Below are 17416 nucleotides of genomic sequence, written 5' to 3'. Positions count from 1 at the left end.
CTCCGGTGGACCTCCCACAGGCGTTTCTGCGGAGGGTCCGCTGGTCCCACGGCCTCGGTAGACCTTCCGCAGGCGTTTCTGTGGACGGTCCGCTGGTCCCGAGGCTCCGGTGGACCATCCACAGACATGCCTGCGGCAGCTCCACCAAAGCATGGGACCATCGGACCCTCCGCAGAAACGCCTGCGGGAGGGCCACCGGAGCTGCGGGACCGGCGAGCGGCAGAGTGCCCCCCACGGCGTGCCGCGGTTCTTAGGGCGCCAAAATTGCTAGCTCCGGCCCTGCCTCAGCCCCTCCTATTCTCTGCCTGTGGCACTTTAAAGACTAGTCTTCTGTGAGTTGTAAAACCTTGATCTAACTTTGGCTGTTAAGCTTAGGATTTGGGTGCTGGGTGCTGCTGATGGCTTGTGAGACACAGGAGGTCAGACTAGATGATCTGGTGGTCCCTTCTGGCCTTAGTCATAGCGTGTATGAGAAACAATCAGTTCAATTTGCTAACTTCTGATAATACTCCCTAAGTTTAATAAATCAGCTTTAAATGCAAAACAGGTTTTGATAAATGTCTTTTTTTTTTTTTTAAATGTACCCAACACATTTCAGGTAATTTTATTTAACTAATGCATAATTTTAAAATGCTCTTTTTGTGCATTTTAACTGAATTCCAATTTCCATCCAAATACAGCTTAACATAAATCACAAGTAAAAAAAACAACCATTTTTCCTCCACAGACAACCCAGTTCAGTCCCGGAGTTTAACTAGGATCAACAAATTACTAACTCTGTACCTTAACCATGCTACTGCCCAGTCAACATCTACTGCAGCAGAATAGGTTTGGGAAGATGATTAGAACAGTTTTAATTAACAGGTTGATAGCACACAACTGTGTTTTAGCCATGTTGGGAAACTATGGGGTCCTCCACTATAGGAATTACAGCATAGATTAGACCCTTTTTAGGTCCCGCAGTTCAAAAGGAGGGAAAGCAAGCCCTAACAAGGTAAAAATCATGACTATAACATAGATGAAATCTGTATCCCCCGAATATCATCATCTAATAGAGAAAAGTATGCTGAATAATCACACACACCCCTTGCATTTAACGTATAGCCGGAATAACTCAGGTTTGCTAGATGACCCCAGGTCGAGAGGAGGTTGAAATCCTGAAGAATTTTGCAATTAACTGTTAGATGTGGTAATTCTTGTTTACAACTCTATTCAATATTGCTTCATTTTGCAATTTAAATCTAATACAATAAGAAATATAAACACCATTTTAAAAGTTCTGAAAGGTGAATAAAGCAAAACATCATTACGACATATTTTACCTTGATAGGGGCTGTGGAAAACTTGACTCTTTTGTCTGGCTCAGGATCTTCCTCTTCAGACAGCCCAGGAAACTCCTCATAATCACTGTCATAGGTATACTCCTCTTCCTCCTCTAATGTTTCTTTATCTTCAGGGCCCTGGTTTTCAGACTCTGTATCCCGGTCATCATCAAAAGCTGCATTCTCTATTCCAAAAGCACTGACAGAAAATGCAATAAACTTCTCTCTCTGATTTTCCACCACATGCTCCTCCTCCTCCTCTTCAGTGTCTCCCTCCTGTTCTAGATTGTCCCGAACCTGTGTGACAAGAACCTCCTTCAGAGACACTCTCTCTCTTCTTTCTTTCTGACTGAGCTCACTGCACACTGTTATCTCTTCCAGTCCTCCAAATGAATGATTGTTCCTGTTCTCTTCCCCGGTTTGGTGCCCAAGTGGTTGTTCCTCATGAAAGACACTATCTTTCCTCAAGGTATCTTCTTTATTCCCTGAGGTTTCTTTTTGCACTGCAACCAGTTCCACCTGAACCATCTCTACCTGGGAGATCTGTGGGGAGCCACTGTCCCCTAACCACTTGGCCTCCTTATCAGATATGTTGTTCACATCCTGCTGGGCCCTCCCAGGAGCCACTTGCTCCCTTGTATGCACTTCTTCAGGTGACTGACTCAGCTCATCCCTGCTGCTGAGACAAACAGCCTCTTTGGGGCATGGACTCTCCTCAGTGCATCCTTGAATAGCAGCAGGTGACTCCCAACTACAGGGGAGCACATACCCTTGACTTGGGGTGCCCTCACTTTTGGAAATTTCTTTGGATTCTTCAGTGTCACTGTCACCAAGGAAACTTTCCAGCCTCCTAGAAATTGGTCCTGCATTCAAAGAGGAGGATCTCGGTCCACCACTGAGATGCTGCTGCCTGTGCTCATCACTGCCTTGACTTTCAGCTCTTTCCAGGGCCATATGAGGGATCACATCTATATTGAAATTAAAATGATCCACCACACTGCTGCAGTCAGGAGAAGCTGAACCACGTCTTGTCTTATCATCACTTCTTTCACATTTGCTGGGAGAATATCTGTCCAATGAGCTCCGCTGCTTTATGTTCCTCTCGAAAAGTTTCCTAGTCTCAGAAAACTTTTCTGCCAAGGCAGCTTTGTCCAGATCACCTTCATCTTTGTTGCGGATGATTTTGTCACCCATAGAAGACGCAGGCAGTGAGTCCAGGGGGCTGCAGCAGGGGCTAGTATTAAGGAGGTTATTTTTTTGGACACTGTAGAAAGATGGGCTGCTGGGAGAAGGTACAAGATCGGTTGGTACTGCCCTACTAATGATCTTGGTCTCAGTGGGGGAGCTGCTTTCACACAGTGGTGTGGCAGAGGAGCCCCCCATCTGCAGAAACATGTTTTTGATCTTGTGTACTCTGTTGCCATAGGTGGCAGCTCTGCCTCGGCTATGAAGGTCATTCCCCCCTCCACTGGAGGTGGTGTTCAGCTTCTGTTGGGGGCCCACTTTGTTGGAAGCATTTTCAGGGATGTTTACCCCATCAAAAGAGCATTTGATGGCATGGAAATCAGATTTATAAGTATTTCTGTGTGGAGAAGCGCTTCTCAAAGTCCTTTCCCCTTTGCCTTCAGTTTTCATCATTGTCAGAAACAGAGGCCCTCACTCTGGGCAAAGAATGTGGAGGAAAATCCACAGCACCAACAGCCTCTGCCACCCCCACACTGCCTAGATATGATCCTAGTGTGGCTTGGAGAGGGTAAGACTTGAAAAGCAGCCTCTGGCTGGGTTATTCTTCCATGCTCACATTGAAATGAGTTATGGGAGAGAGATCAGGACATATCTGGTTATATATGATATTAAATCCTCTGGTTATCATGGTATCCAGAAAGCCATCTGCAGAGAGAGGAAGAATAATTTAATTTACTTGGGACCTCACTAGTGTGTGACATGCATCTGAGCTTAAAAAGGAATTTCCCACCCTGAGGAAGGGGGAGAAATAAGCCCATTGTGTCCCCCTTCCCTTCAAGGAAAGAGCAGATCAAGTTCTCTACACGTCTGCCTGCCCTGCCCATGAACAACCTGAAGTGCAGCGCCAGACTAACACTCAGTGAGTGTGTCACTCTCACTCTATGCCCTCCGGGGGTGCCACGGCCCAACACGCCCTCCATATCCGACACGGACTCGCCTCCCACGGGCCACCCCATGTCCTACGGGGCGGCCAAAGCCAACCCGTCCCAGCGCTTGTCCCACCCACCCCGGCTGCCGGGGGACACGCTGGCTAACCCACCCCGCTCCACTCTGAGCAGCTGCGGCCAGCCTGGCCCCTCCCGTGCGCCGGCCCCGCGGCGTGGTGTCCCCGGGGCGCAGCGCTCCCAGACTCGCTCCCGCGGCGCCCTGGGGGGCAGCTTCCCCCGGCCTGGCCCGCCGCCGCCGCACGTCCCTCGCGGCTCCGGGCGCCCCGCGCTGCCCGGAAGGGAAGAAACCCACAAGTTTCGGCCCCGAGTTGGAGCGTCCCAGGAGAGCGAGTCCCTCGAGGAGCGGCCGGGACTCGTGGGGCGGGAGCCGGGCTCCCCAGAGAGCCGAGCCCTGCTTCCCAGCCCCTCACCCCAAACTTTCCAGCCCAGCTGGGGCGGGGGTGCTGCCCGGCTCCCTCCCCTCAGCACGCACAGCGCCGTCCTTACCCACCCCCAGGCAGCCGCAGCCCGAACTCCTTTCCCCGCCCCACTCACCGGCCGCATCACGCCCGCCCGACTCACTCTGCCCGCCCGCCCGGCGCCCCCTCCTTCCCCGTGTGCGGCGCCCGCGCGCTCTCACACAAAGACTGGCGCGACCAGCACGAGCCTATTCGGCTCCACATTGGGGGAGGAGGGGTGGCGAGGGAAGCTCCTCCTCCGCTGGGATATACCACGCTGGGATAAGGGCTTGGTTGGGATGATACCATCTGGGGAAGGGGGAGAGTGCTGTTGTGTCTGGGTCACTCTGCTCCCGGCTGCTCAGAGGAGCCTTCAGCCCTAAGGGTGGTTCTCTCTGATGTATAGTTTCCCCTCCCGTAGTCGCCGATACAGGGGCCCGTTCCTGGATCCAGCGGCTCCCATTTCCACTGGGCCCGCTTCTGAGAGGTGATGAGACTCAGCTCCTGGTGAACCCAGCGGGCCAGATGATCACCGCGTCTCGGGATTTCCCTCGTAATTCCAGAACTGAAGCAAAAACCATTTCAAAACGCTAAATTTTAAAATAAAGTTTCCGGCCCCCACTCGCAGAAAATATCTTGGTGCTTCTACTCTACAGCTGTTTTGCAGAGTTGGAAGGGATGGTTGTGCCCCCAAACGTTTTTTTGTGTTAGACAGGAGACACCTGCAAGCTGCTCCCTGCAGACGCAGGTGTCGCCTTGCAGGATCGCAGCCATGGAGCGAAGAAAAAACATTTAGAAACACGAATAATAATGTTTTACCTAAAAAGAGTCAGTCTGCCTAAAAATAAACACAGCGCAGTCAACTCCGGAGATGTTTGAGTTTTTTTCTGAAAGTCCCAGCTCCCAAAGTTATGTGACAATCTTAACTTCCATTAAAACAATAAATAAAAAATAAATCCAGCCTTCCTGGTTGCAGCAGGGAAAATGTTGAACAATGAATCAGAAGGCAAAGAAAAATATATATTTTTTAAATCTCACGATTTTTGAATATGCAAAATTGTAAACACCAAAAAATCAGAAAAAGTAAATATCAGAATCCAAATATTGTATAATTATCAGTCAGATAGGCCCCATTGACTTCAACAGAGTTGGATCAAGCCTATTCAGAGGAGAATGGAAGGAATGGAATGAGAGAGAATGGAAGGAATGGAGTGGGCGGTTTAATAGGAAAACGCTTCTAGCCACCTTATGCACCCAGTTAACTGAGAGCATAGAAACCAAAAATGGGCCATTTTGTGTTTGGAATACTATTGTAATATGCATGGCTGGTAAGTGTACACCTGTTACTGATTTCCTCAGAGTTAAATATGCTAATAATATTAACTATTAGCTTTCTTCACTCACTGGGCAAGATCATGGCTTGCTGTACATATCTGAGACTGCACAAGGAAGTAAATGAGCTTAAAGCACCCCTTTACTCTTCTGTTCAGGCTATCTATATTGTGGATTATAGTGTAGGAGGAGCTGCAGCCTCTGAGGTGCTGCTACTACTGTTAGACAACAGAAACTGAGATTCCGCATAAATAATATTGCATATATCACATTCTCTCTTCAAGTACACCCAGGCAACAACAGTGACTTCAGCCTGGTTGCCTGGATGTAATTAAGGGGAAAATCTGGCCTATTGTCTGCTTCTTGGAATAGACATTCACATATGACACATATGAAAGAACACTAAGGAGCCAGAAGAGTCTTTAAAGAACCAATGAGCACTTGGCATCAGCAACTGAGACAATACTAAAAGATTGATAGAGCTGATCAGAACCCAGAATTCTTGTTCTGTGGGAAATTCCTTTTTTCTTTGTTTGTTTTTTGGTTTTGAATTGGAACAAAAATGCAAAATTCCCATGAAATGGGAATTCCAAAAGTTAATTTTGGGAAATCAAAACAACATTTATTTTATCCTCATAAATAATTAGCTGTATATTATATTATATTTATTTCTTTTATTAATTATTTATTCCTGCAGGACATTTTGATTTCATTGAATCATCATTTTCCAATGGAAAACTGTTCCATCAGAACAATTTTGATTAGATGAGTACTTCTCAGCTGACTTCCTGTTGGCTTTAGTGGGCATTTCAATGCCCAGAATATCCAGGATTTAGTCCTAAAACTATGAAGCAATTTCTAATCTGTTTTAATAACAGTTAAGCAGCAGTAAAAAATAACACAAATATTTAAACAAGATGTTTCTTTAATATTTAAGTAGATGTTAAACTTCAAAATTTTTCTTCTGATAATAAAGCAGAGTGGAAATTAGTTTACAGTCTCTTCCATTGTTTTTACATATTGCCAATGTCAAAAAATAATACAGCTTTTCACCATGTGACTGCCTCCAGAACTAGACTAAAGGGCAAGTCTACAATACAAAATTAAGTCAACCAAAGTTACATTGACGTATAGCCGCCGCAGTAATTAAATCACTTTTGCATGTCCACAGTATGCGCCTTATGTCAGCAGTGCACATCCTCACTACCAAGGCTTGCATTCGTGCAGAGAGCAGTGCATCATGGGTGTGATAGATCGGCCACAGAGACCTCCTTGGGACTGCCACATGATGTGCTGAAACTACATCTGAGCCCATTTTCTCTGCCAGTTTGAGCCTTCAGAATCCTGCACAACCAATTGTCCTAGTTGATGGGAGCCATCAAGATTCCAAACCACCATTAATGGCATAATTGCATAATTATAATAGGACCTTAGAGTTATATTTCATATTTCTAGTTTCAGATACAAGGATGATACATTTATACAAACAGGATGATCACACTCAGTAGATGATAAGCTTTGTAATGATACCTTACAAGAGACCTTTTGCATGAAGCATATTCCAGTTACATTATATTCACACTTATTAGCATATTTTCATAAAATCATGTGGAGTGCAACATTGCAGTGGGTATCTAACCCACTGTACAACTTGCCACCATATAGTGCAGGGTTTTCAATGCCTCATGGAAGCAAACAAGTTGTGCAGGGCTGATTTGGAACACAGTTTCAGCATCATGATGTAGTTTTCTCCATCTCATAATTTTATCTGCATCCCATAATGTTTCATGCCTCTTTTCAAAAGCCCCACATACCCATGCATCTGCCATAGCTGTGAGAAGCCTTATCCTACCCAGCTCCGCACTATAGTGATGGGTGTTGTGAGCACAACGTACCTGATCTTGCAGTATTTGCAGAGCCGCCAAAGGAGCCAGGTGGCAGAACAAGACAATTCCTTGGAGGCTGCCTTGCTGTGGCACATAGGAAGAAACAATTCATGGTTGTTGTTGGCATTTACAGAGCACCTGCAGATGGTGGTGCACCAGTTCTGGGCCTGAGAAACAAGCACTGACTGGTGGGATTGCATCATTATTCAGGTATGGGATGATGGACATTAGCTGCAGAACTTTTACTTGCACAAGGCCACATTCCTGGAAGTGTTTGCAGATCTCACCCCAATGACACCAAAATGAGAGCTGCACTGACCGTGGAGAAGTGAGTGGCGATTGCTGTGTAGAAGCTTGCAACACCAGATTGCTACTGATCAGTTGGGAATCAATTTGGAGTTGGGAAATCCACCGTGGGGGTTGTTGTGATGCAAGTGTGCAGAGCCATTAATCGAGTCCTGCTACGAAGGACTGTGACTCTGTGCAGGACATAACAGATTTGTGCAGGCCCATTTCCAGCAATGGGGTTACCAAACTGAGGTAGGGTGATAGATGGCACACATACCCCTATTTTGGCACCAGACTACCTTGCCACAGAGTACATCAACAGAAAGGGTTACTTTTCTATGGTATTGGAAGTGCTGGTGTATTACTGGGGACTTGTTACCAACATCAATGCAGGGTGGTCAGGGAAGGTGTATGACTATACATCTTTAAGAACACAGGCTGTTCAGAAAGCTGCAAGCAACGACTTTCTTTCCAGACCAGAGGATCATCATTGGGGATGTTGAAATGCCATTAGTGATCCTGAAAGATCCAGTTTACCCCTTATTCCTGTGACTTATGAAGCTGTACACTGGCCACCCCGATCGCACCAAAGAGCACTTCAGCTAGAGGCTGAGCCAGTGCAGAATGATAGTTGAATGTGTCTTTGGCTGTTTGAAAGACCACTGGCACTGTCTACTCTCGAGATTAGACCGCAGTGAAAAAAATATCACTATGGTTATAGCTGCCTAGTGGGTGCTTCATAATACTGCGAAGCAAAGGAGAAAAGTTTCTGCTGGGGTGGAGGGAGGTGGAACAGCTGTCTGCTGATTTTGAGCAGCCAGATACCAGGGCTATAAGAAGAGTTCAGTGTGGAGCTATTCACCTCAGGGAGGCATCGAAAAACTATTTTAATAGTGAGCCACAGTAATGTGTGTTGCTGTACTGTGCTCTACCTGGCCTTGTTTTTTTGCACTCAGGTATGAACCTTATAATGAATGCTGTGTGTATAGTAATATAACATTGCACATGCACCTATTGCTATTATCTCTGAATGATGTGAGACCCAGCCAGCATATGTTGTAAACTAATAAAGATGATTTCAGTTTCCATATCTAGACTTTTATTCCAAACCTATGCAAACAAACATATTAATAACTGAATTCAAGAGAAAGAACCTTTGAAAGGGAAAGAACAGTCATTTTCATTTCACAAACACATACACCATTTCTCTTACAGGTCAGTATATGTGCAGCTGTGATTGTGTCTTACTGTCCTCCGGGGTGGAGTGATAGGGTTAGAGCAGCAGCCCCGCACACCACATGGAATGTATGGAGGGTATAGGGAGGTCATGGAATGCAGTTCTCTATGGGCTGCAGAGGGGAGTTGAGCATGGGTCTGTTGACCCTGAAGGTCAACAAGAGTCTCCAGCACATCTGTTTGCCTCTTGAGAAGTGCTACCATGTCCTGCTGCCTTTTTCTCTCCTTGTCCTGTGCTTTTCCCCTCTCCTCTCTATCCTTGTTCATTCCGTCAACAGTGGTGATCCCCCAAGCCCTGTGCTTGGTATCTGAAGTATCAGAGGCTTGCAGAATCTCTTGGAACATGTCATCCTGCCTCCTCTTCCTTCTCCTCCTCATCTGGCTGAGCCACTGCGTTGTGTGGATGGAGACACCCTCAAGGCCATATTTCCAGCTGCAAAAGATACACTGCACAGCGGTGCTATTGTGAGTGTATTCACAAGATAAATAGAAACAGTATACTGAACTCACTCCCCTTGATTCACACAAGTTGCAAGCACTACAGTATCACTTCTCCTTGGAATTCCTAGAGCATGGCAGCAGTCTCAGCGATGGGAAGCATGGCCAGAGTTGGGGAGGAGTGGACAAGTAGGGACAATAAGGTGTGGGTGGGTGGGGAGACTTTTCCACAGGCCTGAGTATATATATGCGGATAGGGCCATTGAGGTGAATTCTGGCACCATTTTCTACAAGCAGTGGGTGGTGATTTTAGCTGTAACCTCACTCCTGAGGGTAACAGACACTGAAAGGGAACAGCTCCTGCACACATCTGGCTGCAGACTGGGTCCGTATGCTGCTAGCTTCTGTGCTGCGATAGTGCCTGCTGAAGTAATTGCTCAGTGGCGCGGGAAAATGTCCTACTGCAGTGGAAGAAATAAGACAAGTCCCTCTATCCCCACCCCTGAAACCTTTAGCAGAAGATTGCAGATGACCTTCAGGAAACTTTCCTTTCTATAGAGGATTCACAAGATATCCCAGGGCACGTAAACAAACTGTTCCTCTCTGCCTAATTGTACATGGGAATGAGAAGCATCTACCACTCTTGATTATTTCACTACCTCTTCCTGATTAAAAAGGTTAAATGATAAATAAAGAGTACATGAACAGATGTGTCCCTGCAATATCAAAGCAAACTGCACACCTACCAGAAGTTCCTTCCCCTGCATCAGGCTCGCCTATGCTGGACTGAAGGGACTGGCTCAACTGCTCTGGAGTCAAGAACAGATCCTGGCTCGCCGTGCCATTGGATCCCCTGGTCACCTGTCCTGGAACTCCTCCTCCTCTTCCTCATTCAAAACCTCTTCCTCACTGTTCACTCTGGGGACCTGTGACTCCAGCTACCCTGACATGTCTGCAGGACTCTTTGCAGTGGTTGCAGAGTCTCTTCTGAGGATGGCATGCACCTTGTTATAAAAGTGGCAAGACTGTGGCTCCGCACCAGAGAGCCTCCCTTGTCTTCTGGTACGCTTGCTGCAGCTCCTTGACTTTCATGCAGCACTGTTGCATGTCCCTCTTTTAGCCCTTCTCCTTCATGCCTGAGTGATCTGCTTGTATATATTTAAGTTTCCACAGTTGTATCAGACCTGTGCCTGCATAGCTGCTTCTTCCCGCAGAGCCAGGAGATCCGTCATCTCCTGTGTGCTCTAGGCAGGAGCGCATCTGCAGCATGGAGCTGGCATAGTCAGCTGGGCATTTGCTAGGTGAACTATCCACACAGTGCAAACAGGAAATGGAATTTCAAAAATTCGCAGGGTTTTAAAAGAGGAAGGATATATATCTGTGTAGTTGGCTGCTGGGTCAGTGGAGTTCAAAACGGAGACCAGAGCAGTCACAGTGGGGCATTGTGGGACACCTGCTAGAGGCCACTACATTTGACATAAGTAATGGAATATCTACATTGACACTGAATTGCCCTAACTATGTCAACCTAAGCGCTACGCCTCTTGCAGAGTTGGAGTTATTAAGTCAGTGTAGATGGCAAATTACATCGCAGGTAGCAACATTTTGGCATAGACGCTTATGGAGTTAAGTCAGTGTAAGCTGCCTTGGATCAACTTAACTCTGTAATGTAGACCAGGCCTAAGAAAAGCTATTTGTAATGAAACATTTTTACAGATCATTTTACTATTCATGGTGACAAGTGATGTGGTCACCTTGAGAATATATAAAGTGTTATGCTGAGCAAAATAGTGATGTATTCCTTTAAGTAAGCAGTCTGTTTTGTAATCTTTTTGCCAGATTTTCCAGAGATAGACTTGGTAAGAATCATATATAAATAGGAAAAGTCTTTACTGGCACTTTTACTGTATGCTGCTATTAAAGCAGAAGCTAGGAGGGTGGGCACTCTTTATCTCCTGCTAGCTAATCACAAACTCTTATTCCCAACTGCCACAAAAACTTTTGGTTCCAATATTCTCTCTCATAATCAACAAATAAGCCAAACTAGACCCTTTTCCACTCTGAAACACACTGCAGTTTCACATATAATGGTATTTAAATGCAGCTCTCTCAGCAAGGACAGAAAACTACACCTCTACCCCAATATAACGTGACCCGATATAACATGAATTCAGATATAATGCAGTAAAGCAGTGCTCCAGGGGGGCAGGGACGCACACTCCGGTGGATCAAAGCAAGTTCGATATAATGCGGTTTCACCTATAATGCAGTAAGATTGTTTGGCTCCCGAGGACAGTGTTATATCAAGGTGGAGGTGTATGTAGAAGAAGGTAGCATTCAAAGCAGATTTCCAGTTCCAACCTTTAGGGAAACTACTTAAATAGCTTCTCCAAATACATTTCTATCAGCTTTTTCTGCAGACAGTGTTTTATGCAATGTTGTGGCCCCAGGATATTAGAAAGACAAGGTGGGAGAGGTAATATCTTTTATTGGAACAACTTCTGTTTGTGAAAGGGACACGCTTTTGAGCTTACACAGAGTTCTTTTTCAGGTCTGGGAAATATATTCAGAATTAGTGTCCTAGATAAAAACAGGATGGAAAAGATTGTTTAGCATAAGTAGTTAACTCATATTTTAAGGGGCCATTCAATAAGAAAAGTGGCTTGTTAACACCCCTCCAATCATAGGAGAGAAAGGAAAGGAGGGTGGGGGAAAGGCAGCTTGGGTGGTAGTGAGGAGGTTGTTAATGGAATATAGTTTGTTGAATAAGCCATAAATGCAGTGTCTCTATTCAGTTCATGATTTTTAGTGTCTAGCAAATTTATGAATTTAAGCTTCCAGGCTCGTCTTTTGAAGGTGTTGTGCAGGTTTCCTTTGAGAGTGAGGCCTGAGAGGCCAGATATAGAGTGATCACTTTGTGAAAAATGTTCATCCACAGGTGTTGGGATGTTTTTGTCTTTTATAATTTTCCTGTGTGAGTTCATTCAAGAGCATAGTGATTGTTTGGTTTCTCCCACATAGTTGTTATTGGGACATTTAGTGCACTGGATGAGGTCTCCACATATTGTGATAGGCATGTGTAGGACCTAGGGATCTTCAAAGGTGTGTTGTGTGCGGTGTTGATCATCGTAGCAGTGGAGATATGTCTACAGGTTTTGCATCTGTTCTTCTGGCAAGTTCTGGGCTTTTAGTTGGTGTGTCCTGGTCTGTGGGGAGCTTGCTTCTGATGATGAGCTTGGGGAGGTGTGTGTGTGAGGTCATTAGAAGAACAGAAGAAAGGGTTCAGGAAAGATTTCTTTCAGGTTGTGATCTCCACTGAGCATGGGTTGTAGCTGTTTAAGGATATCCCTGTATAGGTTCCAGAGTGGGGTAGTAGGTGACAACGAGAGGGTGTGGTTGGAGGGGATTTCTATATTGAAGCAAGTTCTCTGTAGCTTTTTCACCTTAGCTCTTGTACTGGAATCCTCTTGACATGTTAACATTTCTGGTCAAGAGAGTATTTTTAATAGTCTAAAATGGCTTTTTTGAACACAGGATGGATCCCAGATTTAGTCCTCCACCATGATGGTAACAAATTCAGAGAAGCCTGGCTCTTCCTTAACAAGATTCCAAAATACAGAGAAGAAAAGGAGTGGGGGAAGTGGAGGAACTGCTTATACAAAGGCTGCTTATACTAGAGCTGGAAATTTGAAATTGGCACTCAGCTGATAAAATACTTTAACCAACTCATGCATATCTTAGTTTTAAGCGTCTTTAGAAAGAAAGAAAGAAAGAAAGAAAGAAAGAAAGAAAGAAAGAAAGAAAGAAAGAAAGGAACTGGAGCGAGCAATTCTTTTGGTAGAGATAGAATTTAAAAAGCTCCCTCTCCTTTTCCCCATCATTGCTTTGCTGATTCCGATAATTGACTGGGCAGTATGCAGTAGAGATGGAATAAACGCCTCACAGGAAAAAGGAAAAATCAACACTGAGTATAAAGTGCATTATTAAAACCAGTGATCAACTGAGCTAAAGAAGCTTGCATGCCTGTTGAACAGAATCAAGGCTCCTGCATTCATTGTAAAGCTTTATTCTCTGAACTTTTACTCTTTAAGTCATCTGCTTTATCCACATTTTATCATGTGATCTGAAGAACACTGTAGCCAAATTTATAGTTAATCTTCCATTTAGTGCTAAAATTACATCAGTCATTTAACTTTACATAGAATTCATGTATATATTGTACTTTTGTGAAATGCTAAGTGTTGAAGGGCTTAATTAAGCAAAATTTAGAGTATCATGAATATTTCTATAGATTTTAAAAGCTGTGGTTTTTTAAGCAAATATTTTTAAGCGAAGATTGTTATAATTTTAAACAATAAATTCTAATGTGATTTTCCCCAAGTTATTTACCTTATATCACTCCTTTGCAAAGTAAGATGGAATTGATTTCTATACAGGTTTTGGTCTAAACCTAAAGCTGACATTTCAAGGACAACATCTGCACCAGTGATGAGAAGGGCAAAAAGTTGTATAGCAGCTGAAGAGATGTGTCATGTGTGAAGAGAAGTGTAGGAGGATGTACACTGGGAGTGGTTCAAGAGTTTGGTGGAGAGGCTGAGAAGGGCATATCTTCAGGGAAAAGGATCAGGGTTTGGATATAGCCAGGTAGAATACATTCAGAGCTGCTACAAGAAAATTAAGTACAAAGTATAGTCTAACTTAGGCCTTGTCTACACACAGTTTGTTCACAGATTTAAATATATCAGTTTAGGTACATTAGTACACAAATTGTGTGTAGACCAGCCCTTAAAATCAACTGTCTGCTTTAAGGGAGAGTGAGGAGCTGCAAATCATTAATTTGCAAAAGCAGCCACATTCAGCACTTAGCTGTAACAAAACCTTACTCGCATTTTTCACAGGTAAATGAGTAAGTGATGCTGGTTGGGCCAAGGAGAGTCTTAAAATAAAAAAAGGACTAGACCTGTTCTGAGCAGTTTTATGTTACAGTGGTTAAAATGCTGACACCCACCTGGAGTCTTTCTTGTCCACACTAGCATTCCTTCTGTTGCTAACATCTGGAGTTGCACTGATGCTAATGCTGGTGGAATTCTTTTTCAGAAATTAGGCTAATATAGACACAGCCTCTGTCTTTCTGTGCCTCTTCATCTTCTTGCCTTACTCCCTCTTTTTTTCCTTCTTTCTCAGTTGGTCCTTCAGTTGTCTTTCTGGGTGTCTCCGTACCTCTGTTTTTTCCTCCATTTCTCCCTCTTTCTGAGTCTTTCATATATACACAGTGAAAGCAAGAGAGAAAGTGGGGAATGGTAGCAGAAAAATGGAAGAGGAAAAAGAAAGCAAAAGGAGATAATGAGTGTGGGGAAGAGGCAATACTGAATTTGGGGTAAGGAATGACTGAAGAGGGAAAGTGAGTCATTAAGTGATAGGAAGGAGCAGGAATGAGAGAATGAAGAGGTTGTTGAAATGAAAAAAGAGAGAGCATAAGTGAGAGAGAGAATGAGAGGGTGAAAGACGTTTGAGCTCTGGCAGTCATTCATTCCTATCACAGAAAAAAAATTAGAAGGTTTTCTGAAGGTGTTGACTTTCAGTCACATCAAACCAGAGCTGAAGCTAAACCAGTGACCTAGAGGTGAAAAACCCTGTAAGCCAGTACCAAAATCACATCTCGGCTAGTCCCTGCTTAACCTTATTTTCTGAGATAAATTTCTCAAAGGATTTGGTCTTTCTTTGGTTGAAGTGTAAAATCAGTTGGTTGTAGCAGACCGCAGACAATTTGCTGTCCATGCTATACCTAATAATAATATGACAAAAATGATTACTGAAATAATTAACTCCATTTTTTTCTGGAGATATAAGAAGTGTTGTGGGTCTGACTCAAAAACACACAAAAAGGCCAGAAAAATTGCATTTAAAGTTAAAAATGTGGACTGAAACATCAGTCTTAATTTATACCATTTAAAAAAAGGAATAAAGTAGTCTTGATATAAGATCCAAAAGGTTTTTGCAATTGTATTTTTTAATCTTTACACTAGTATTTTAAAAATGAAACACTTTACACCAGTGTTACAATATATTTTTTGTTACTCATTAAACGTGAACATTGTAAACACATTACTCTGCCACTCCTTTTGTTTTAAAGTTAATGGCTAATCTGCAATAATGTATAATCTGGCATTTGATATAAATCTTTCTTATCCGATCTTTCATGCCAGAGCATCACAAAATGCTTTCTATATTTAACAAAATAATTATACAATTAAATAATAGATAAAAACATTTACAGAATTAATGAATATAATTTTATACCATATATAGAGAGACTATGAATAGCTGCAATGTACAGTGATTTGAGTGAGAGCTTTAAAAAACAATCATCAGCCTTTTTAATTTGATTTGTTTTCATTTGAGGATCACTAATTCGAGCATTTGTTGAGTATTATGGTACATAGTTTATTTTGGATGACACACATATGGACATATTTCTTGGATGAGATGTACATTCATGTGTGTGTATAAGTGATATATGTGTGTGTATATGCACATACACACGTGTGATGTAAGTTTCTCATTTTTAAAATAGTCATACATATATGCATATATAGTATTATTTTTGAAATTAAAAACTTACATGATATATTTCCATATATAAATATACATACACATATACATACTCATACATATATTCATTCACTTATGAATGCATATCTCATCCAAGTGATAAGTACCCATCCCCAGTCCTTTTATTTGGACACCCCAAATCAATAATTGCTTGTGAAAACTATAGCTGTATACAGGCCTGGCAGAAATCAGTTTTGATGTTTTTATAATTTTGACAGATAATATCTATGTTTAATTCAAGCATCTTTTTATTTTTACCAGTTTAAATTTTCACAGTTGCAGGAAATTATGGGCAGGGTCAGAGAAAAAATATTTAATGACAGTAGATGTTGAGATTCAAATAGTTAAAGCTTTATAATAATTTAAACATAAATTGTCAACATTGCATGTCAAGATTTACAGAGTAAATATTCTTAAATCAAACTCTAATAAAAGTTCTCAAGCACCATTTTACTTACTTTGCCTATCTTTAAAATTTGATTATTATTGATGGAAATATTTTTTCATTCGTTTGTGTGTGTACAGTGAAATCTGTGTTTACCAATATTTACAGATAAAATTCTTATCCTTCCAAGTCTAGCTAGAGAGAGACAGACAGAGACAGAGACTAGAGTTTAGGTTTGTAGTATAAAACTAAACCATTGTGGTTTAAAAACATAACCAAAAGTATTCTAAGTGCTTATTTTTGATACAGAAATAGTAATTATGTTAGAGAAAGAATAGGGAAAAATGCAATGATGTAGGTAAATCATTTTATTGGACTAACTAAAAATCAAAGTTAAAAAGGCAAGATTTTGAGACTCTATTGATCCAGAGAGAGAGAAGCAAGGGTTGGCTGGAAGGATGTTGGTTTAGAATTTATAATTAATATTAGCAATAAAGAGATGTCAAAATAATAAAAAAAATGATGCTACTATGAATTGGAATTTCCTAAATATCTCTGTCTGGATCACAATGACTAGAAGCTATATCTATCAAAATAAAAAACAAAGAGTGGAGCTAAAATAAATGATAAGTAATGCATACAATAGAAAATAAACTAATTTGATTAGCTAGCAGGACAGTTTCTACGTAGACAATTTGTAGCTTGCTAGAAAACTAATATGTCTTTTGGAGTCCATTTTGTTTTATATTGAAATTACCATTGTTCATGGCTGGTATTAAAATTCCATCTTATAACCAAAATGGTCACTTCAGAAACTGAGTGGTCTGTCTCGTACTGGTCTCTCTCTGTCCTGTGTGGAAATGCCTTTTGTTTTTTCAGCTTCACTAATAATTATTGTTCATTATTTTGTACTACAGTAGCACACAGATACCCCTATTAGGATCAGGGTCCATTATACAGAGAAGTGTACAAACATACAGAAAGACATACTCTTTGCCCTGAAGAGTGAGTCACAATCTAGGAAATGACTGTGTGAGCAAGAAGCAGCTGGGCCTGGGCAGAAGTCAGTGAGGCTTCTCACAGGTACAGCAGTCTTACCATATGCTATCAATTGAAGGATCAGGACCTAGATATAACGTATTTATTACATTGTAAACTAGTATCTTAAAGCACTTTGCAACCTTTACATAGACAGGAATCAGTTCATCCACCATTGAAATGTAGCTACAATGTTGTTGGAAATGCAAGAAAATGACCTCTGATTTTGGAATTATTGATATCTAGTCCC

The 17416-nt window shown here is 42.5% G+C and overlaps 1 protein-coding gene across 4 annotated transcripts in view; it reads right to left on the bottom strand.

The window, feature by feature from the left end:
• LOC127058771 (neurabin-1-like) overlaps positions 1–4137 on the bottom strand; it is a 74520-nt gene extending 70383 nt beyond the window's left edge. The window contains exons 1-2 of one of the 4 annotated variants that reach the window (XM_050968975.1): positions 4049–4137; positions 1323–3212 (exon numbers count right to left, since the gene is read on the bottom strand). In XM_050968975.1, the coding sequence (XP_050824932.1) occupies positions 1323–2960 (1638 nt within the window). In that variant the 5' untranslated portion in view covers positions 2961–3212; positions 4049–4137. Of the gene's footprint in view, positions 1–1322; positions 3213–3606; positions 3689–3806; positions 3911–4048 lie in introns of those variants that run through there. The other 3 variants (XM_050968974.1, XM_050968977.1, XM_050968976.1) reach the window with 3 other exon arrangements.
• Between the last annotated feature and the right edge of the window lie 13279 nt (positions 4138–17416).

This window comes from Gopherus flavomarginatus, chromosome 10 (assembly GCF_025201925.1).
Source record: "Gopherus flavomarginatus isolate rGopFla2 chromosome 10, rGopFla2.mat.asm, whole genome shotgun sequence".
Lineage (NCBI taxonomy): Eukaryota > Metazoa > Chordata > Testudines > Testudinidae > Gopherus > Gopherus flavomarginatus.
This window is presented reverse-complemented; position numbering and strand designations above follow the sequence as displayed.